This window comes from Somniosus microcephalus, chromosome 4 (genome assembly GCF_052327205.1).
Source record: "Somniosus microcephalus isolate GS21.2 chromosome 4, FLI_Smic_1.0, whole genome shotgun sequence".
In the NCBI taxonomy this organism is placed as follows: Eukaryota; Metazoa; Chordata; class Chondrichthyes; order Squaliformes; family Somniosidae; genus Somniosus; species Somniosus microcephalus.
Genome location: NC_140990.1, coordinates 57,903,836 through 57,920,296, shown reverse-complemented (window position 1 = coordinate 57,920,296; position 16,461 = coordinate 57,903,836). Strand labels below are relative to the sequence as shown.

Below are 16,461 nucleotides of genomic sequence, written 5' to 3'. Positions count from 1 at the left end.
GGCAAGTGGGTCGGTAACCAAAGGTCACAGATTTAAAATAGTTGCTAAAAGAACTAGGGGGAAATGAGGAGAATTGTTTTCACACAGAGGGTTGTTAAGATCTGGAACGCACCATCTGAAAGGATGCTGGAATCAGGTTCCATTGGACGTGTACTTGAAGAGGACTAGTTTGCAGAGTTCTGGGGATAAAGCTGGGGTTTGGGACTAAATTGGACAGCTCTTTCAAAGAGCAGGCACAGACACGATGGGCCGAATCACCTCCTTCTGTGCTGTTAGATTCTATGATCAGTGTGAACACGCTGGTGTCCCTTAAGGATCTTAGAGCTTTTAAATCTCTTCCCACAGTCAGAACATTTCACAGGTCTCTCGTCAGTTTGAACAAGCTGGTGTACCAGCAGGGTGGATGACTGAGCGAATCCCTCCCAACACACGGAGCAGGTGAACAGTCTCTCCCCAGTGTGAATTCGCTGGTGTATCAGCAGGGTGGATGAATGAGTGAATCCCTTCCCACACTCAGAGCAGGTGAACGGCCACTCCCCGGTGTGTAAGTGTTGGTGTCTCTTCAACTCCCTGGAGCTTTTAAAGCTCTTCCCACAGTCAGAACATTTAAAGGGTCTCTCGTCAGTGTGAACAAGTTGTTGTGTCTGCAGTTTGGATGACTCAGTAAATCCCGTCCCACATTCAGAGCAGATGAACATCTTCTCCCCAGTGTGGAGGCACTGGTGTTGCTTGAGCTCCCGGGGGCTTTTAAAACTCTTCCCACACTCAGAACATTTAAAGGGGTTCTCATCATTGTGGACAAGCTGGTGTCCCTTCAGATACTGGACGCTTTTAAAGCTCTTCCCACAGTCAGGACAGTTAAACGGCCTCTCATCAGTGTGAACTCGCTGGTGTTGCTTCAGATACTGGGGGCTTTTAAAGCTCTTCCCACAGTCAGAACACTGAAATGGTCTCTCCCCAGTGTGAACAAGTTGGTGTCTCTTCAGTTCCGCGGGGCTTTTAAAGCTCTTCCCACAGTCAGAACATTGAAATGGTCTCTCATCAGTGTGAATTCGCTGGTGCTGCTTGAGCTCCCCGGAGCTTTTAAAGCTCTTCCCACAGTCAGAACATTGAAAGGGTCTCTCGTCAGTGTGAACAAGCTGGTGTGACAGGAGGTCGGATGACTGAGTGAATCCCTTCCCACACACACAGCAGGTGAAAGGCCTCTCCCCAGTGTGAACTCGCTGGTGTTCCTTCAGTTCCCCGGGGCTTTTAAAGCTCTTCCCACAGTCAGAACACTGAAATGGTCTCTCATCAGTGTGAACTCGCTGGTGTGTTTGCAGGTGGGATGAACAAACAAATCCCTTTCCACACACGGAGCAGTTGAATGGACTGTCCCTGGTATGACTGCGCCGTTGAACTTCCAATGCAGACGGGGAACTGAATCCCTTCCCGCTGTCCCCAGCTTTACCCGGTTTCTCCCCGGTGTGACGGTGCACGTGTCTCGCCAGGTCAGGCGATCGGCTGAATCTGCGTCCACACACTGAACACGTGTGCGGTTTGTCATCGCTGCGATCGCTGCTTTCTCCTTCCATGTGCAAAGGCCGATGATATTCAGGTCCTGATGAATCCAGCGACTCTGTCAGATCTTGACGTGATGTTTGGTCTGAGCTTCCCACCTGTAACTGCTCCACTTCTATAACCCTGTAAATTGAGATCAGAAAAGGATCAGAGGCAAACTGTTGTTTAATTTTCCCCTTTCCGACCCTAGGGACAGTGAAGCTGATTTTCAGGCCCTGGCTGCTGCACAGGTTGGTTGAAAGGATCAGCAGTAATGGCGGCTGTAATACCCACAAGCCCCCAGCACTGCAGAAAGCGCTCTGTTGACACTGAGTCCCGTGCATGTGCTCATGGCCCCCGCGCTCTCCCTCCTGCTCCACAATCGCCCGTCGCAATCGGTCCGCAACGCGCATGCTCAGCACACAAAACCCCGCGGTTGGAACACCGGGCGCGCATGCGGAGCCGTAACATCTGGTACGCGTGCGCGGCTCAGGTGGGGGCAAGTCGGTGTTTCGCCTCAGCCGCCAGGGAGGTGCACATGCGCAGGACGCCCCAACATTCTTCCTGTCAGCAATCACTCCCTCGTTTCTTTAATAAAAACAGAAAATGCTGGAAATACTCAGCAGGTCAGGCAGCATCTGTGGAGAGAGAAACAGAGTTAACGTTTCAGGTCAATGACCTTTTGTCAGAACTGCTTGTTCTTTAGTGTCAGCCAGTGGCTCAGTTGGTAGCGCTCTCACCTCTGAGTTAGAAAGTTGTGGGTTCAAGTTGCACTCCAGAAACTTGAGCATAGAAATCTAGGCTGACACTCCAGTTCAGTGCTGAGGGAGTGCTGCATTGTCGGACGTGTCGTTTTTTGGATGAGACATTAAATTGAGGACCCGTCTGCTCTCTCAGGTGGATGTAAAAGATTCCATGGCACTATTTTGAGAAAGATAGGCTTGCATTTATACAATGCTTTCATGACCAGCAGACGTCTTGAAGTGCTTTACAACCAACGAGGTACTTTTGGATTGTAGTCACTGTTATAATGTGGGAAAGAGCAGGGGAATTATCCCCGGTGTCCTAGCCAATGTCTCTTATCCTGCCAGTACACTTCACACCTAATCTTGCCATCTTTTGTCTCCACTGTCCTATTACCATCTCGTCTGGTTTTGAATACCTCTTAATGTCTCTTTTATTTCTTTTGTCTATCCCAGCCCTACCTTCGATCTATTTTATTTCCTTTCCAGTTTTGAAAAAGGGTTCACCCGAAACGTCAACTGTAATTTCTCTCCACGGATGTTGCCCGGCCTGCTGAGCTTTTCCAGCATTTTCTGTTGTTATTCCGGCACAGCGACCGCTCCCGGTCACCAAGGGTAATAACCGCGCATGCCCAGAAGACACCAAACCCCCTCCCCCACTCGGAGCTGCACCTGCGCATTTGCATCCTGTCGGACGGAGTCGGCGCGGGGCATTCCGGGGAACGGCCTTGGTGTCGGTTCCAGAGTTGTGATCGGTGACGGAAAGGGAATTTTCTCCGCTCCGATTGGGTGGAGAATCACGCGGGGTGGGGGGGAGGGGTGGATCGGGAGAGAATAAAGAGAAATAGAAAAACCTGAGAGTCCGCGAGGCTCCGGACCGAGCGGCGTCAGTTGGACAGAGCACGTGATCTCCTCGGGGACACGTGACCCGGGTCTACGGCCTGATTGATGGGAGCTTCCGACCAATAGGGAGCGAGTAGGGCGGGGCTGGAGGAGCGAGCCGGCGGCGGTCCTCCAACCAATCGGGGAGCCCGAGGGGCGGGACTAGCGCCGGCTGATTGTCTGATCCGCAGGGCAGCGAGTTTCTCCAGTCCCTTGTTCAGGGCCCGGGGCCAGGGGAGGCTGTGGGCCTTTATTCCCCTTATTGGACACAAGGCTCTTTGTCTCACAACACACTGGCTCAGGTTTTAATAGAGACTTTTTAAATTCATCAATAAAAGCAGATAAACCCCGTGCTTCTGTAGAACAAGCTTTCTAATATTTTATAGAATCATAGAATGGTTACAGCACAGAAGGAGGCCATTCGGCCCGTCGAGCCCGTGCCGGCTCTCTGCAAGACCACTTCAGCTAGTCCCACTCCCCGCCCTTTCCCCGTAACCCTGCACATTTCTTTACTTCAGGTACTTATCCCTTTTGAAAGCCGTGATTGAATCTGCCTCCACCACCCTTTCAGGCAGTGCATTCCAGCTCCTAACCACTCGCTGTGTAAAAAAGTTTTTCCTCATGTTGCCTTTGGTTCTTCTGCCAATCACCTTAAATCTGTGTCCTCTGGTTCTCGACCCTTCCGCCAATGGGAACAGTTTCTCTCTACTCTGTCCAGAACCCTCATGAATTTGAACACCTCTATCAAATCTCCTCCCAACCTTCTCTGCTCTAAGGAGAACAACCCCAGCTTCTCCAGTCTATCCACGTAACTGAAGTCCCTCATCCCTTATCCCTGGAACCATTCTTGTAAATCTTTTCTGCACCATCTCTAAGACCTTCACATCCTTCCTAAAGTGCGGTGCCCAGATTTGGACACAATACTCCAATTGAGGCCGAACCAGTGTTTTATGAAGATTCATCATAAACTCCTTGCTTTTGGACTCTATGCCTCTATTTATGAAGCCCAGGATCCGGTATGCTTTTTTAACCGCTTCCTCAACCTGCCCTGCCACCTTCAACGATTTGTGCACACATACCCCCAGGTCTCTCTGTTCATGCACCCACTTTAGAATTGTACCCTTTAGTTTATATTACCTCTCCTCGTTCTTCCTACCAAAATGTACCACTTCGCACTTTTCTGCATTAAATTTCATCTCCCACGTGTCCGCCCATTCCACCAGCCTGTCTATGTCTTCCTGAAGTCTATCACTATCCTCCCCACTGTTCACTATACTTCCAAGTTTTGTGTCGTCTGCAAATTTTGAAACCGTTCCCTGTACACCCAAGTCCAAGTCATTAATATATATCAAGAAAAGCAGTGGTCCTAATACCGACCCCTTACTCAAGTCCATTGAATGGCGGAGCAGGCTCGAGGGGCCGAATGGCCTACTCCTGCTCCTATCTTCTATGTATTTGTTTGATGGGACAGTGTAGAGGGAGCTTTACTCTGTATCTAACCCGTGCTGTACCTGTCCTGGGAGTGTTTGATGGGACAGTGTAGAGGAAGCTTTACTCTGTATCTAACCTGTGCTGTACCTGCCCAGGGAGTGTTTGGTGGGACAGTGTAGAGGGAGCGTTACTCTGTATCTAACCCGTGCTGTACCTGCCCAGGGAGTGTTTTGTGGGACAGTGACAGGATCGGACAAAGTCAACATGGATTTACAAAAGGTAAATCGTGCTTGACTAATCTACGGGAATTTTTTGAGGATGTATCTGGTAAAATAGATAAGGGAGAACCAGTGGATGTGATGAATTTGGACTTTCAGAAGGCTTTCGATAAGGTCCCGCATAAGAGATTAGCGTGTAAAGTTAAGGCACATGGGATTGGGTGCAAGGTATTGACTTGGATAGAGAACTGGTTGGCAGACAGAAAGCAAAGAGTTGGAATAAACGGGTCTTTTTCCGAGTGGCAGGCAGTGACTAGTGGGGTACCGCAGGGATCGGTCCTTGGACTCCAGCTATTCACAATATATATTAATGATCTAGACAAGGGAACTAGATGTAAAATCTCCAAGTTTGTAGACGACACAAAGCTGGGTGGGCGTGTGTGCTGTGAGGAGGATGCCGAGAAACTCCAGGATGATTTGGACAGATTGGGTGATTGGGCAAAAACATGGCAGATGCAGTATAACGTGGATAAATGTGAGACTATCCACTTTGGTGTCAAAAACAGGAAGGCAGACTATTATCTGAATGGCAATAGATTGGGAGAAGGAGACGTGCAACGAGACCTGGGTGTCCTTGTGCACCAGTCGCTGAAGGTAAGCATGCAGGTGCAGCAGGCGGTTAAGAAGGCAAATGGTATGTTGGCCTTCGTAGCGAGAGGGTTTGAGTACAGGAACAAGGATGTCTTGCTGCAGTTGTACAGGGCCTTGGTGATGCCACATCTTGAGCATTGTGTGCAGTTTTGGTCGCCTTATCTGAGGAAGGATGTTCTTGCCATGGAAGGAGTTCAGCGAAGATTCACCAGGCTGATACCTGGGATGGCAGGAATGATGTATGAGGAGAGATTGGGATGATTGGGCTTGTACTCGCTGGAGTTTAGAAGAATGAGAGGAGATCTCATTGAAACTTATAAAATTCTGACAAGACTGGACAGACTAGATGCAGGAAGGATGTTCCTGATGGTCGGGGAGTCCAGAACCAGGGGTCATAGTCTAAGGATAAGGGGTAGGCCATTTAGGACAGAAATGAGGAGGAATTTCTTCACCCAGAGAGTGGTGAACCTGTGGAATTCTCTACCACAGAAGGCAGTAGAGGCCAATTAATTAAATATATTCAAGAAGGAGTTGGATATATTTCTTAAGGCTAAAGGGATCAAGGGGTATGGGGAGAAAGCAGGGACCGGGTACTGAAATTGGATGATCAGTCATGATCTCATTAAATGGCAGAACAGGCACGAGGGGCCGAATGGCCTACTCCTACTCCTATCTTCTATGTTTCTACCATAGAATCCCTATTGCTGTAGCTCTACCCCTCTTTTTCCTCCCGTCCTGTGCAGCAGAGCCACCCCTGGTACCAGCAAGTTGGCTGCTGCTGCCTTCCTCTGATAAGCGATCCCCCCCAGCAGTACTCAAAGTGGTGTATCTGTTTGAGAGGGGGATGTCCACAGGGGACCCCTGCACTACCTGCCTGCGCCTACTACTCTGTCTCTTGGTCACCCCTTCCCTTTCTGCCTGTCCAGCCTTTGCCTGCAGTGTGACCAACTGCTTAAACGTGATATCCACAACGTCCTCAGCATCGCGAATGGTCCAGTATGGATCCATTCACAGCTCCAACGCCGCAATGCGGTCTGCCAGTAGCTGCAGCTGGACATACTTCTTGCACACTGCCCAACAATCAGCCTGTCCCGCACATGCTCAGCTCACACTGCCCAACATTCAGCCTCTCCCGCGCATGCTCAGCTCACCTTCTGTTGTTCAGGTTTAAAGGCCAAGCCCCGCCCCTCACACTCCGATTGGTTGGAGGACCCGCCGCCCGCTCGGTCCTCCAGCCCCGCCTGCTCTTCCTATTGGTCCGGAGCTCCCGTCAATCACCCGGGCAGTGTGAGCTGAGCATGTGTGGACCTTGGCAGCAGCCGCTGACACATCAGGTGAGAGAGCTCAGGGAGCGGGTTAATGAACCCTGGGGGGACGCAGGCTGCACACATAGAAACATAGAAGATAGGAGCAGGAGTAGGCCATTCGGCCCCTCGAGCCTGCTCCGCCATTCAATGAGATCATGGCTGATCATCCAAATTCAGTACCCGGTCCCTGCCATCTCTCCATATCCCTTGATCCCTTTAGCCTTAAGAAATATATCCAACTCCTTCTTGAATATATTTAATGAATTGGCCTCTACTGCCTTCTGTGGTATGGAATTCCACAGGTTCACCACTCTCTGGGTGAAGAAATTCCTCCTCATTTCTGTCCTAAATGGCTTACCCCTTATCCTTAGACTGTGACCCCTGGTTCTGGAATCCCCGACCATCGGGAACATCCTTCCAGCATCTAGACCCTGGGACTGTACATGGGGAGTCCAACCCTGGGACTGTACATGGCGATTCTAACCCTGGGAATGTACATGAGGATTCCAACCCTGGGAGTGTACACGGGGATTCTAACCCTGGGACTGTTCATGGGGATTCTAACCCTGGGACTGTACATGGGGATTCTAACCCTGGGTCTGTACATGGGGATTCTAACCCTGGGACTGTACATGGGGATTCTAACCCTGGGACCGTACATGGGGATTCTAACCCTGGGACTGTACATGGGGATTCTAACCCTGGGACTGTACATGGGGATTCTAACCCTGGGACCGTACATGGGGATTCTAACCCTGGGACTGTACATGGGGATTCTAACCCTGGGACTGTACATGGGGATTCTAACCCTGAGTCTGTAAATGGGGATTCTAACCCTGGGACTGTACATGGTGATTCTAACCCTGGGACTGTACATGGGGATTCTAACTCTGGGACTGTACATGGGGATTCTAACCCTGGGACTGTACATGGGGATTCCAACCCTGGGACTGTACATGGTGATTCCAGCCCTGGGACTGTACATGGGGATTCTAACCCTGGGACTGTACATGGGGATTCTAACCCTGGGACTGTACATGGGGATTCTAACCATGGGACTGTACATGGGAATTCTAACCCTGGGGCTGTACATGGGGATTCTAACCCTGGGACTGTACATGAGAATTCCAACCCTGGGACTGTACATGGGGATTCTAACCCTGGGATTCTACATGGGGATTCTAACCCTGGGACTGTAGATGGGGATTCTAGCCCTTGGACTGTACATGGGGGGCCCAGCTCTGGGGCTCTTCTGTTATATTTGTGTGGGATGCAAACCGTAAGCTCGGCACTTACCAGCACCTTTAGTACAGATGGGGAGAAATCCGATGTGTGAAGAGGGCATTAGGACCCACTTGGGAACAGACCCTGAAGCCACGCCCCTCTTTGTTTCTGTACCAAGATGGCCACGCATGCGCTGCGCTACTTGCTGAATCATGTGGGCTCGATTCTGAACATTCCCGCCTTCCTGCAGAAAGATGGTGGCCGTCAACCAAGGCCTTTTACCGGGAGAAAGCCCCGAATCTGCAACCGAGGAACTTTACGTTATTCGATAGCAAAATACTGCGGATGCTGGAAATCTGAAATAACAACAGAAAAAGCTGGAAACACTCAGCAGGTCAGGCAACATCCGTGGAGAGAGAAACAGAGTTAATGTTTCAGGTCGAAACCCTTCTTCAGAACTTCTACTGACTTTTTCCAGCTTTTTCTGTTGTTATTTCCACTTTACGGTATTGTTCGGAGCTTGCGGCCTGCACCAGTTGTTTATGAAGCCTCCACACCCACCCACTGGGTCCATTCCTCCCCTGCGCCCTCCCGCCTCTTACCAGCTGTCCGGGGCCCATCTTCTCCAGCCTGTCTCCCGTACAACGCACTGCGCATGCTCCAAACACTGCGCTGAACTGCGCCTGCGCACTGGGTTCCTGTAGTCTGGGTGCGGCACATTCCCCACCGCGTGGAGTGCTGGGTAAAAGCCCCGCCATTAGTGAATGCAACACGATTTACTGTGATTGCATTGAGGACTGAACCATGTTCATTCTAGCAGTTATGGTTCGTTTCTGCTGATCTATAACCCCAATACTTGGGCTGGAGATTAATATTCTGTATAAATATTGAATACATCAGCTTTGTTTGAAATGCTAATATAAAAGGAAAATATTGCGGATGCTGGAAATCAGTGGAGAGAGAAACAGAGTTAACATTTCAGGTCGATGACCTTTCATCAGAACTGGAAAAACTTAGAGATGTAGCAGGCTTTAAGCAAGTGAAGAGGCAGGGAAAGGGGGGAGGAAAGACCAAAAGTGAAGGTCTGTGATAGGGTGGAAGGCAGGAGAGATTAAATGACAAAAGGGAGGATAGTACAAAGCAAAAGGAGATGGTAATGGGGACAAGTAATGAAACAAAAGATGAGTCTAGATGAGGTGTAAATGGGAATGGCAGAATCATCAACAACTGCCATGTGAAAAAATAGGGGCCGAGGTTATGGTCTGAAATTGTTGAACTCGATGTTGAGTCCAGAAGATTGTAAAGTGCCTAATCGAAAGATGAGGTGCTGTTCCTCGAGCTTACATTGAGCTTCATTGGAACAGTGTAAGAGGCCGAGGACAGGGAGGTCAGAGTGGGAGTGGAGCAGAGAACTAAAGTGACAGGTGACCGGAAGCTCGGGGTCACCGTTACAGACTGAATGGAGGTGTTCTGCAAAGCGGTCACCCAATCTACGTTTGGTCTCCCCAATGTAGAGCAGATTGCATCGTGAGCAGCGAATACAGTATATTAAATTGTAAGAAGTACAAGTAAATCACTGTTTCACCTGGAAGGAATGCTTGGGGCCCTGGACCGGGGGAAGGGAGGAGGTAAAAGGGCAGGTTTTGCATCTCGAATGTTTGAATGTGTGTTCCGTCTGAGTACATGGCTTGTGGGTGTCATAGACTGAACTGTAGTGTTTCACTTTACACTCACCTGAAATTCCTTTGAACCACCCCCTTTATAGAACTATCTTGTATAAGATTTGAAATCTGTTATTTTCTGCATCATTTAACATTGTTTGGATACGATTTAGTAAAACACCATCACACATATTGCACATAATAGCCTTTGAAATGTTCTGATCTTTGTGACTGTAATTGGTGATTTTGACGGTATCATTGATTTAATCTGGTGTTACTAACACTACTTCTTTAATCAAGATAATTGTTTCAAATACTTCCTTTATCAGATCATCAGCTCCTCCATTGATCTCTGTCAATAATCCATGGTTAGGGGCTGGGGTTAGGGGTTAGTGGTTGGGGCTAGTGGTTATTGGTTAGGATTGGGGTTAGTGGTTGCGGTTAGTGGTTATTGGTTAGGATTGGGGTTAGTGGTTGCAGTTAGTGGTTATTGGTTAGGATTGGGGTTAGTGGTTGGGGCTAGTGGTTATTGGTTAGGATTGGGGTTAGTGGTTGGGGTTAGTGGTTATTGGTTAGGATTGGGGTTAGTGGTTGCGGTTAGTGGTTATTGGTTAGGATTGGGGTTAGTGGTTGGGGCTAGTGGTTATTGGTTAGGATTGGGGTTAGTGGTTGCGGTTAGTGGTTATTGGTTAGGATTGGGGTTAGTGGTTGGGGCCAGTGGTTATTGGTTAGGATTGGGGTTAGTGGTTGGGGCTCGTGGTTATTGATTAGGATTGGGGTTAGTGGTTGGGGCCAGTGGTTATTGGTTAGGATTGGGGTTAGTGGTTGGGGCTTAGAACATAATGTAAAGTCTGTGTGTTATATGGCGAATTAATACACAGACTACAAGAGTAACTTTAACAGGACTTTACTATTCGAAGGTCAGGGCGAATCTGCCCAATAAATCCTTACACAGCACTTATATACCGGTGTGGTCACCACCGGTATTACAGTATACAGTAGCCATGATAAAGTAGTGCAACCCTTAAAATAGTTCTCTTAAAGGTGGAACGTTACATACACTACAATCCTCCCTTTTTAGGTTAACAGTATATATATATTCCAATTAATATAACATCATAACATATATACAACTTTATGTAAAACAGTTCACAGATTCAGTCTCTCTGGAGGCTTCCTGACTCTGTCCGGATAACGCCTTGGTGGTGTAGTAGTTTTCGGTGGTGTAGTAGGTTCTTCTGGCAAGGTCGATTCTGCTTGAAGGACAGTGTCAGGTTCATCTGATTCCAGTATTACCGGATCGGAGGTAGATGCTCTGGGTATCTCTGCTTCAACATTAGGCGTATAGAGTTGTGGAGTAGATTGGCCCTTTGTGGATGACTCTATGATCTGGTCAACATGGCACCTTATTATGCTTTCACCAATGTCCACGGTATACATCAGCGGTCCTAGCCTTTTTCCAATAGTTCCAGGCTGCCATTTCTCGGTACGGTAGTCCCGGGCCAAAACTTGTTGACCTATCTGGAAGGTTCTAGTTGGCCTTTCATTCATGCCTTGAAATTGCCGGTTCGCTACGTCCCTTCTGACGTTTGGCTTAATCAAATCCAGCCGGCATCTTAGTCTTCTATTGAAAAACATCATGGCGGGAGTTTGGTTTGTGACCGCATGTGTTGCATTCCTGTATGCCAACAAGAAGTTATCTACCTTATGTTGTAGATTTATGTCTTCATTACCCATGGCCTTTATGGCCTTCTTGAAGGTCTGGACAAACCTTTCAGCTAATCCATCGGTGGCGGGATGGTATGGGGCGGACGTGTAGTGCTTAACCCCATTGCTTTTTAAGAACTTCCTGAATTCTTCGGACACAAATTGCGGTCCATTATCAGAACAGATCTGTTCCGGCAGCCCATTCCTGGCAAATATGGTCCTTAATACTGTGATGGTTTTTTCCGTGGTGGTGGAGGACATCTTTATTACCTCCGGCCACTTGGAGTGTGCATCCACCGCGATTAAAAACATTGAGCCCATAAATGAACCAGCAAAGTCGATATGTACCCTTTGCCATGGAGATGAGGGCCACTCCCATGGATGCAGAGGAGCTTGTGGTGGGGCGTTTTGGACCTTCTGGCATCCTAGACTGCTCTTGGTTATTTCTTCGATGTCTCCATCAATACCTGGCCACCACACAAACGCTCTGGCTAGGTTCTTCATTTTCACTCCACCCAGATGCCCCTCATGAAGCTCCTTTAGCACTTTATGCTGGAGTTTGGGTGGAATCACCACTCTAGATCCACACATCAAGGTTCCTCGGCACACTGACAGCTGTTCTCTTCTTTGCGAAAATGCTGACAACATTGGTTCGCCATGTGCTGGCCATCCCACCACCATTAAATCGTAGACTCGTGAGAGAGTCGGGTCATTTCTTGTTTCCTTTTCGATCATAGAATTTGTTACTGGTAGACATTCCACTATGGTTGAGTGGAACATCTCCACTGGGTCCACTGTAGTCGCCTCTTCTACCACTGGCAACGGTAGGCGCAATAACCCATCAGCATTTCCATGCTGTTTGGACCTTTTGTATTCGATGTCATATTGGTGTGCCCCTAGTAAAATGGACCACCTCTGTAGCCTTTGCGCTGTCATAGTGGAAACGGCCTTGTTAGGGTTGAATATGGATACCAACGGCTGGTGGTCTGTCAGCAATGTAAACTTCTTGCCCTGCAGGTAATGATTGAATTTCTTTACTCCCCACACAAGGCTGAGAGCCTCCCTATCTATCTGAGCATAATTGCACTCAGCGGAGGTCAATGATCGGGATGCAAATGCGACTGGCCTTTCTGAGCCATTTGGCAACTTGTGTGAGAGTACTGCTCCAATACAATAAGGGGAAGCATCACAAGCTAGACGAAGAGGTAGCGTTGGATTGAAGTGAGCCAACACTTCCTCAGAGGTGATCAATGCCTTGCTTTTGCAAAAGGCCTTCTTACAGTCCTCGCTCCACTTCCATGGTACTTCTTTCCACAACAGAGCATTCAACGGGTGCAGCACCGTGGATAGATTTGGCAGAAACTTATGGTAATAGTTAATCAACCCCAGAAACGACCTCAACTGTGATACATTTTCCGGAGCGGGGACCTTCACGACAGCTTCGATCTTTTCAGGTGACTTGTGCAGGCCCTCTTGGTCAATGACATGACCACAGTACGAGATCCGTTTCTGGAAGAACTCACATTTCTGGCGGTTAGCTCGAAGGCCATATTCCTTCAACCTGGTGAGCACCAGTTTCAAATTTGTGAGGTGTTCCTCCTCGTCCTCTCCTGTAATCAGGATATCGTCCAAGTAACACTGAGTGCTTGGAATACCCTGTAAGACCTGCTCCATGGCCCTCTGCCAAATTGCTGGAGCCGAAGCCACTCCAAAAACCAGTCTATTATATCGATACAAGCCTCTGTGCGTGTTGATTGTGAGATACTGGCGCGACTCTTCCTCGACTTCCATCTGTAAGTATGCTTGCGCCAGGCCTATCTTGGTGAAGTGTTTCCCGCCAGACAATGAAGCAAAGATATCCTCAATCCGCGGAAGTGGGTATTGTACCGTGTGAAGCACCGGATTAACTGTGATCTTGAAGTCTCCGCAGATGCGGACCTTTCCCGGTCCCCCTGGCTTGTTACTCGACGAAGGCTTCATGACGGGAACAATGGGCGTGGCCCACTCACTCCAGTCCACCTTAGACAGTACCCCTGAACGTTCAAGCTCTTCCAGTTCTGCCTCCACAGCAGGTCGTATCGCGTAAGGTACCGATCTGGCTTTGAAAAATTTTGGCCTTGCATGTTCTGCAATCTTGATTTTTGCCTTAATTCCTCTCAGTATTCCCAGTCCCTGCTGGAATACCTCTTTAGCCTCGTCCCATATTCTGGACAATCGTTCAGGTTTGACATCTTTCTTTCCAGAATCTACTGTCATTGTGTTTAGGGAGTGCCAGTCTATCTTTATTTTCCTGATCCACTCCCGCCTCAGAAGTGGTGGACCTCCCTTGGGTAGTACATATATGTCCATTCCTTGGTGTTCTTTGCCCTTGTGTCTCACCTTGACTTTTATCTTTCCGATGGGGTATACTTTATGCCCCGTGTATGTCTGCAATACTATCTCTGTATCCCGTAGGGGAATATGTTTGAATAACTTTTTGTAATCTTGCTTATTCATGACCGTCAACGCCAATCTGGTGTCCACTTCCATCTTCGCTTGGACTTTTGCAATCTGTAGTGTGACCCAGATAGTTTGTCGGTCAGTTTCCTTACTCACATTGTGAATCCTCAGACGACCCAGCTCCTTGCTGTTGGAGTCTGAATCCGAATTCTGTTCATCTGAACTCTTCACAGTCACCTTATGTACCTTTCTGTACTTCTTCTGTGGTGACTTATTGTTGCTGGTCTTCTTTCCTGACCGGCATACTTTAGCTATGTGACCAAGCTTGCCACATTTTCTACATTCCTGGTTTTTAAACCAGCATTGGTTCTAGTCGTGTGTTGTCTTCCCACAACGATAACATTTCGTTGTACCTGAAGTCATTTGATCCACGCTGAGTACCGCTGTCTTCAGCTGCATTTCCGCCGTGCCTCTCGCTGCGGCTTCGTGCGATGCTGCAATAAGGACAGCCTTATCAAGTGTAAGATCGTTCTCTTCGAGCAGTCGCTTTTGTGTTTCTTCCTTCAACATCCCACACACGAACTTGTCTCTCAGAGCCTCTGTCAGATTTTCCCCAAACTGACAGTATTTTGCTAGCCTACGCAGTTCAACCAAGTACTCCGCATTGCTTTCCTCTTTTAGTTGCGTTCTCACGTAAAATTTAGATCGTTCCGCTAACATCAGCGGTGTGGGGTTCAAACGATCCTTCAGGACAGCAACAATATTTGTGAAAGACTGATCCATCGGTTTAGCTGGTGATAGAAGATGCTTCAATAGCCCGTATGTCTTCGCACCCATTGAGTTTAGTAAGGTTAGAGCTTTATCATAATTTGCTATCTTATTGACCTTACAATATATCTCGATGCGTTCTACATACGTGGCCCAATCTTCCACATCGGAATCGAAATCATTGATGTTACCACGCTTAGGCATCTTCACAATCTTTCTGAGAACAACAACGAAATTTTTCTTTATTTTTAACTTTTTTTTTCAAAAATGGCGGTTTCCCGCGCTTATCTTCTTCCCCGCCTCCGAGGATGGCGGTTTCCCGCGCTTGTCTTCCTCTGGCGGGGGGGTAAGCTTTGCCCTCGGGCGACGACCGCTGGCTTTCGGGTTTCGCAGCCTGCGCACCGGCTTCAGTTTATTCTGAAGCTCTCCCGCTCGCTCGGGCTCTGTCTCTCCCTCAGCGGCTTTCAATCGCGCCTCCCCAGCCCTCTCGCAGTCCGGTCCTTTCCTCCCCCAGCTGCGGCTGAGTTCTCCGCGGTTTTATTTATTTATTTCTTCCCGCGCCTTACGATCCCGGTCGCAGCGCCTCGCGGCCTCGGTAGCTGGCCGGCCTTTTTCGCCGGTCGCGGTCGAGCTGTCTCCCGACACTGTTGCATCTCCCAGCCCGCTTGTAGCCCGGTCTCTCACACCGGCTGCGTTCCCGCTTGTAGCCCGGTCTCTCACATCGGCTGCATTCCCGCTTGTACCGCGGCTCCCGTGCCCTACGCTGCCCCAGTCTCAGCGTCTCTGGCCCCGACTTCTGTCCGGCTCCTTTCCCCCGACCGTGGTCGAGTTCACCGCCCTTATCCTCCGTTTCTTTTTATTTCCCCCCTAATCACAGTCAACGTGGCCGACTTGCTTCTCGTGGCTGATCGGCTCACTCACCACCGTGACAGAAGGGACGATCACTGCCTGTTGCTGACGGAAGGCTTCGTGTCTGAATTCTTCCTTCTTCCTTGCTCTGCAGACTCGAGTCTTCTCTCAGCAGAACGACGAGGGCGGATGCCTCTTCTCGATGCTCGTTAACTGCTTCGGATGTATCGCTGCCGCAGGGTAAGATCGAACTCGTCGCCACTGTAAAGTCTGTGTGTTATATGGCGAATTAATACACAGACTACAAGAGTAACTTTAACAGGACTTTACTATTCGAAGGTCAGGGCGAATCTGCCCAATAAATCCTTACACAGCACTTATATACCGGTGTGGTCACCACCGGTATTACAGTATACAGTAGCCAAGATAAAGCAGTGCAACCCTTAAAATAGTTCTCTTAAAGGTGGAACGTTACATACACTACACATAAGAGCATAAGAAACAGGAGCAGGAGTAGGCCAATTGACCCCTCGAGCCTGCTCCGCCATTCAATAAGATCATGGCTGATCTGATCCTAACCGCCAATCCAATATCACAGAACCATCTCCTGAATCTAACAGAATTAGACACACAAAATAGGAGCAGGATCAGGCTACACGGCCCCTGGGCCCGCTCCGCTACCCACAGGGCCATGACCGATCCGAACTTCGACTCATGTCCAAATTCCTGCCCGCTCCCCGTAACCCTTAATTCCCTTTACTTCTAGGAAACTGTCTATTTCTGTTTTAAATTTATGTAATGATGTAGCTTCTACAGCTTTTTGGGGCAGCATATTCCATGGACCTACCACCCTCTGAGTGAAGTAGTTCCTCCTCATCTCAGTTTTGAAAGAGCAGCCCCTTATTCTAAGACTATGCCCCCTAGTTCAAGTTTCACCCATCATCGGGAACATCTTCCCCGCATCCACCCGATCCAACCCCTTCACAATCTTATATGTTTCAATAAGATCGCCTCTCATTCTTCTGAACTCCAATGAGTAGAG

The 16,461-nt window shown here is 48.8% G+C and overlaps 1 protein-coding gene across 14 annotated transcripts in view; it reads right to left on the bottom strand.

The window, feature by feature from the left end:
* LOC147118975 (uncharacterized) overlaps nucleotides 1-16,461 on the bottom strand; it is a 305,332-nt gene that overhangs the window by 31,951 nt on the left and 256,920 nt on the right. Inside the window, exon 2 of one of the 14 annotated variants that reach the window (XM_085984710.1) lies at nucleotides 445-560. The exons of 5 other annotated variants lie outside the window; for them this stretch is intronic. In XM_085984710.1, the coding sequence (XP_085840836.1) occupies nucleotides 445-560 (116 nt within the window). Of the gene's footprint in view, nucleotides 1-408; nucleotides 561-922; nucleotides 1,372-16,461 lie in introns of all 14 variants that reach the window. 8 more of the 14 variants (XM_085984714.1, XM_085984702.1, XM_085984694.1 and 5 more) reach the window with 8 other exon arrangements.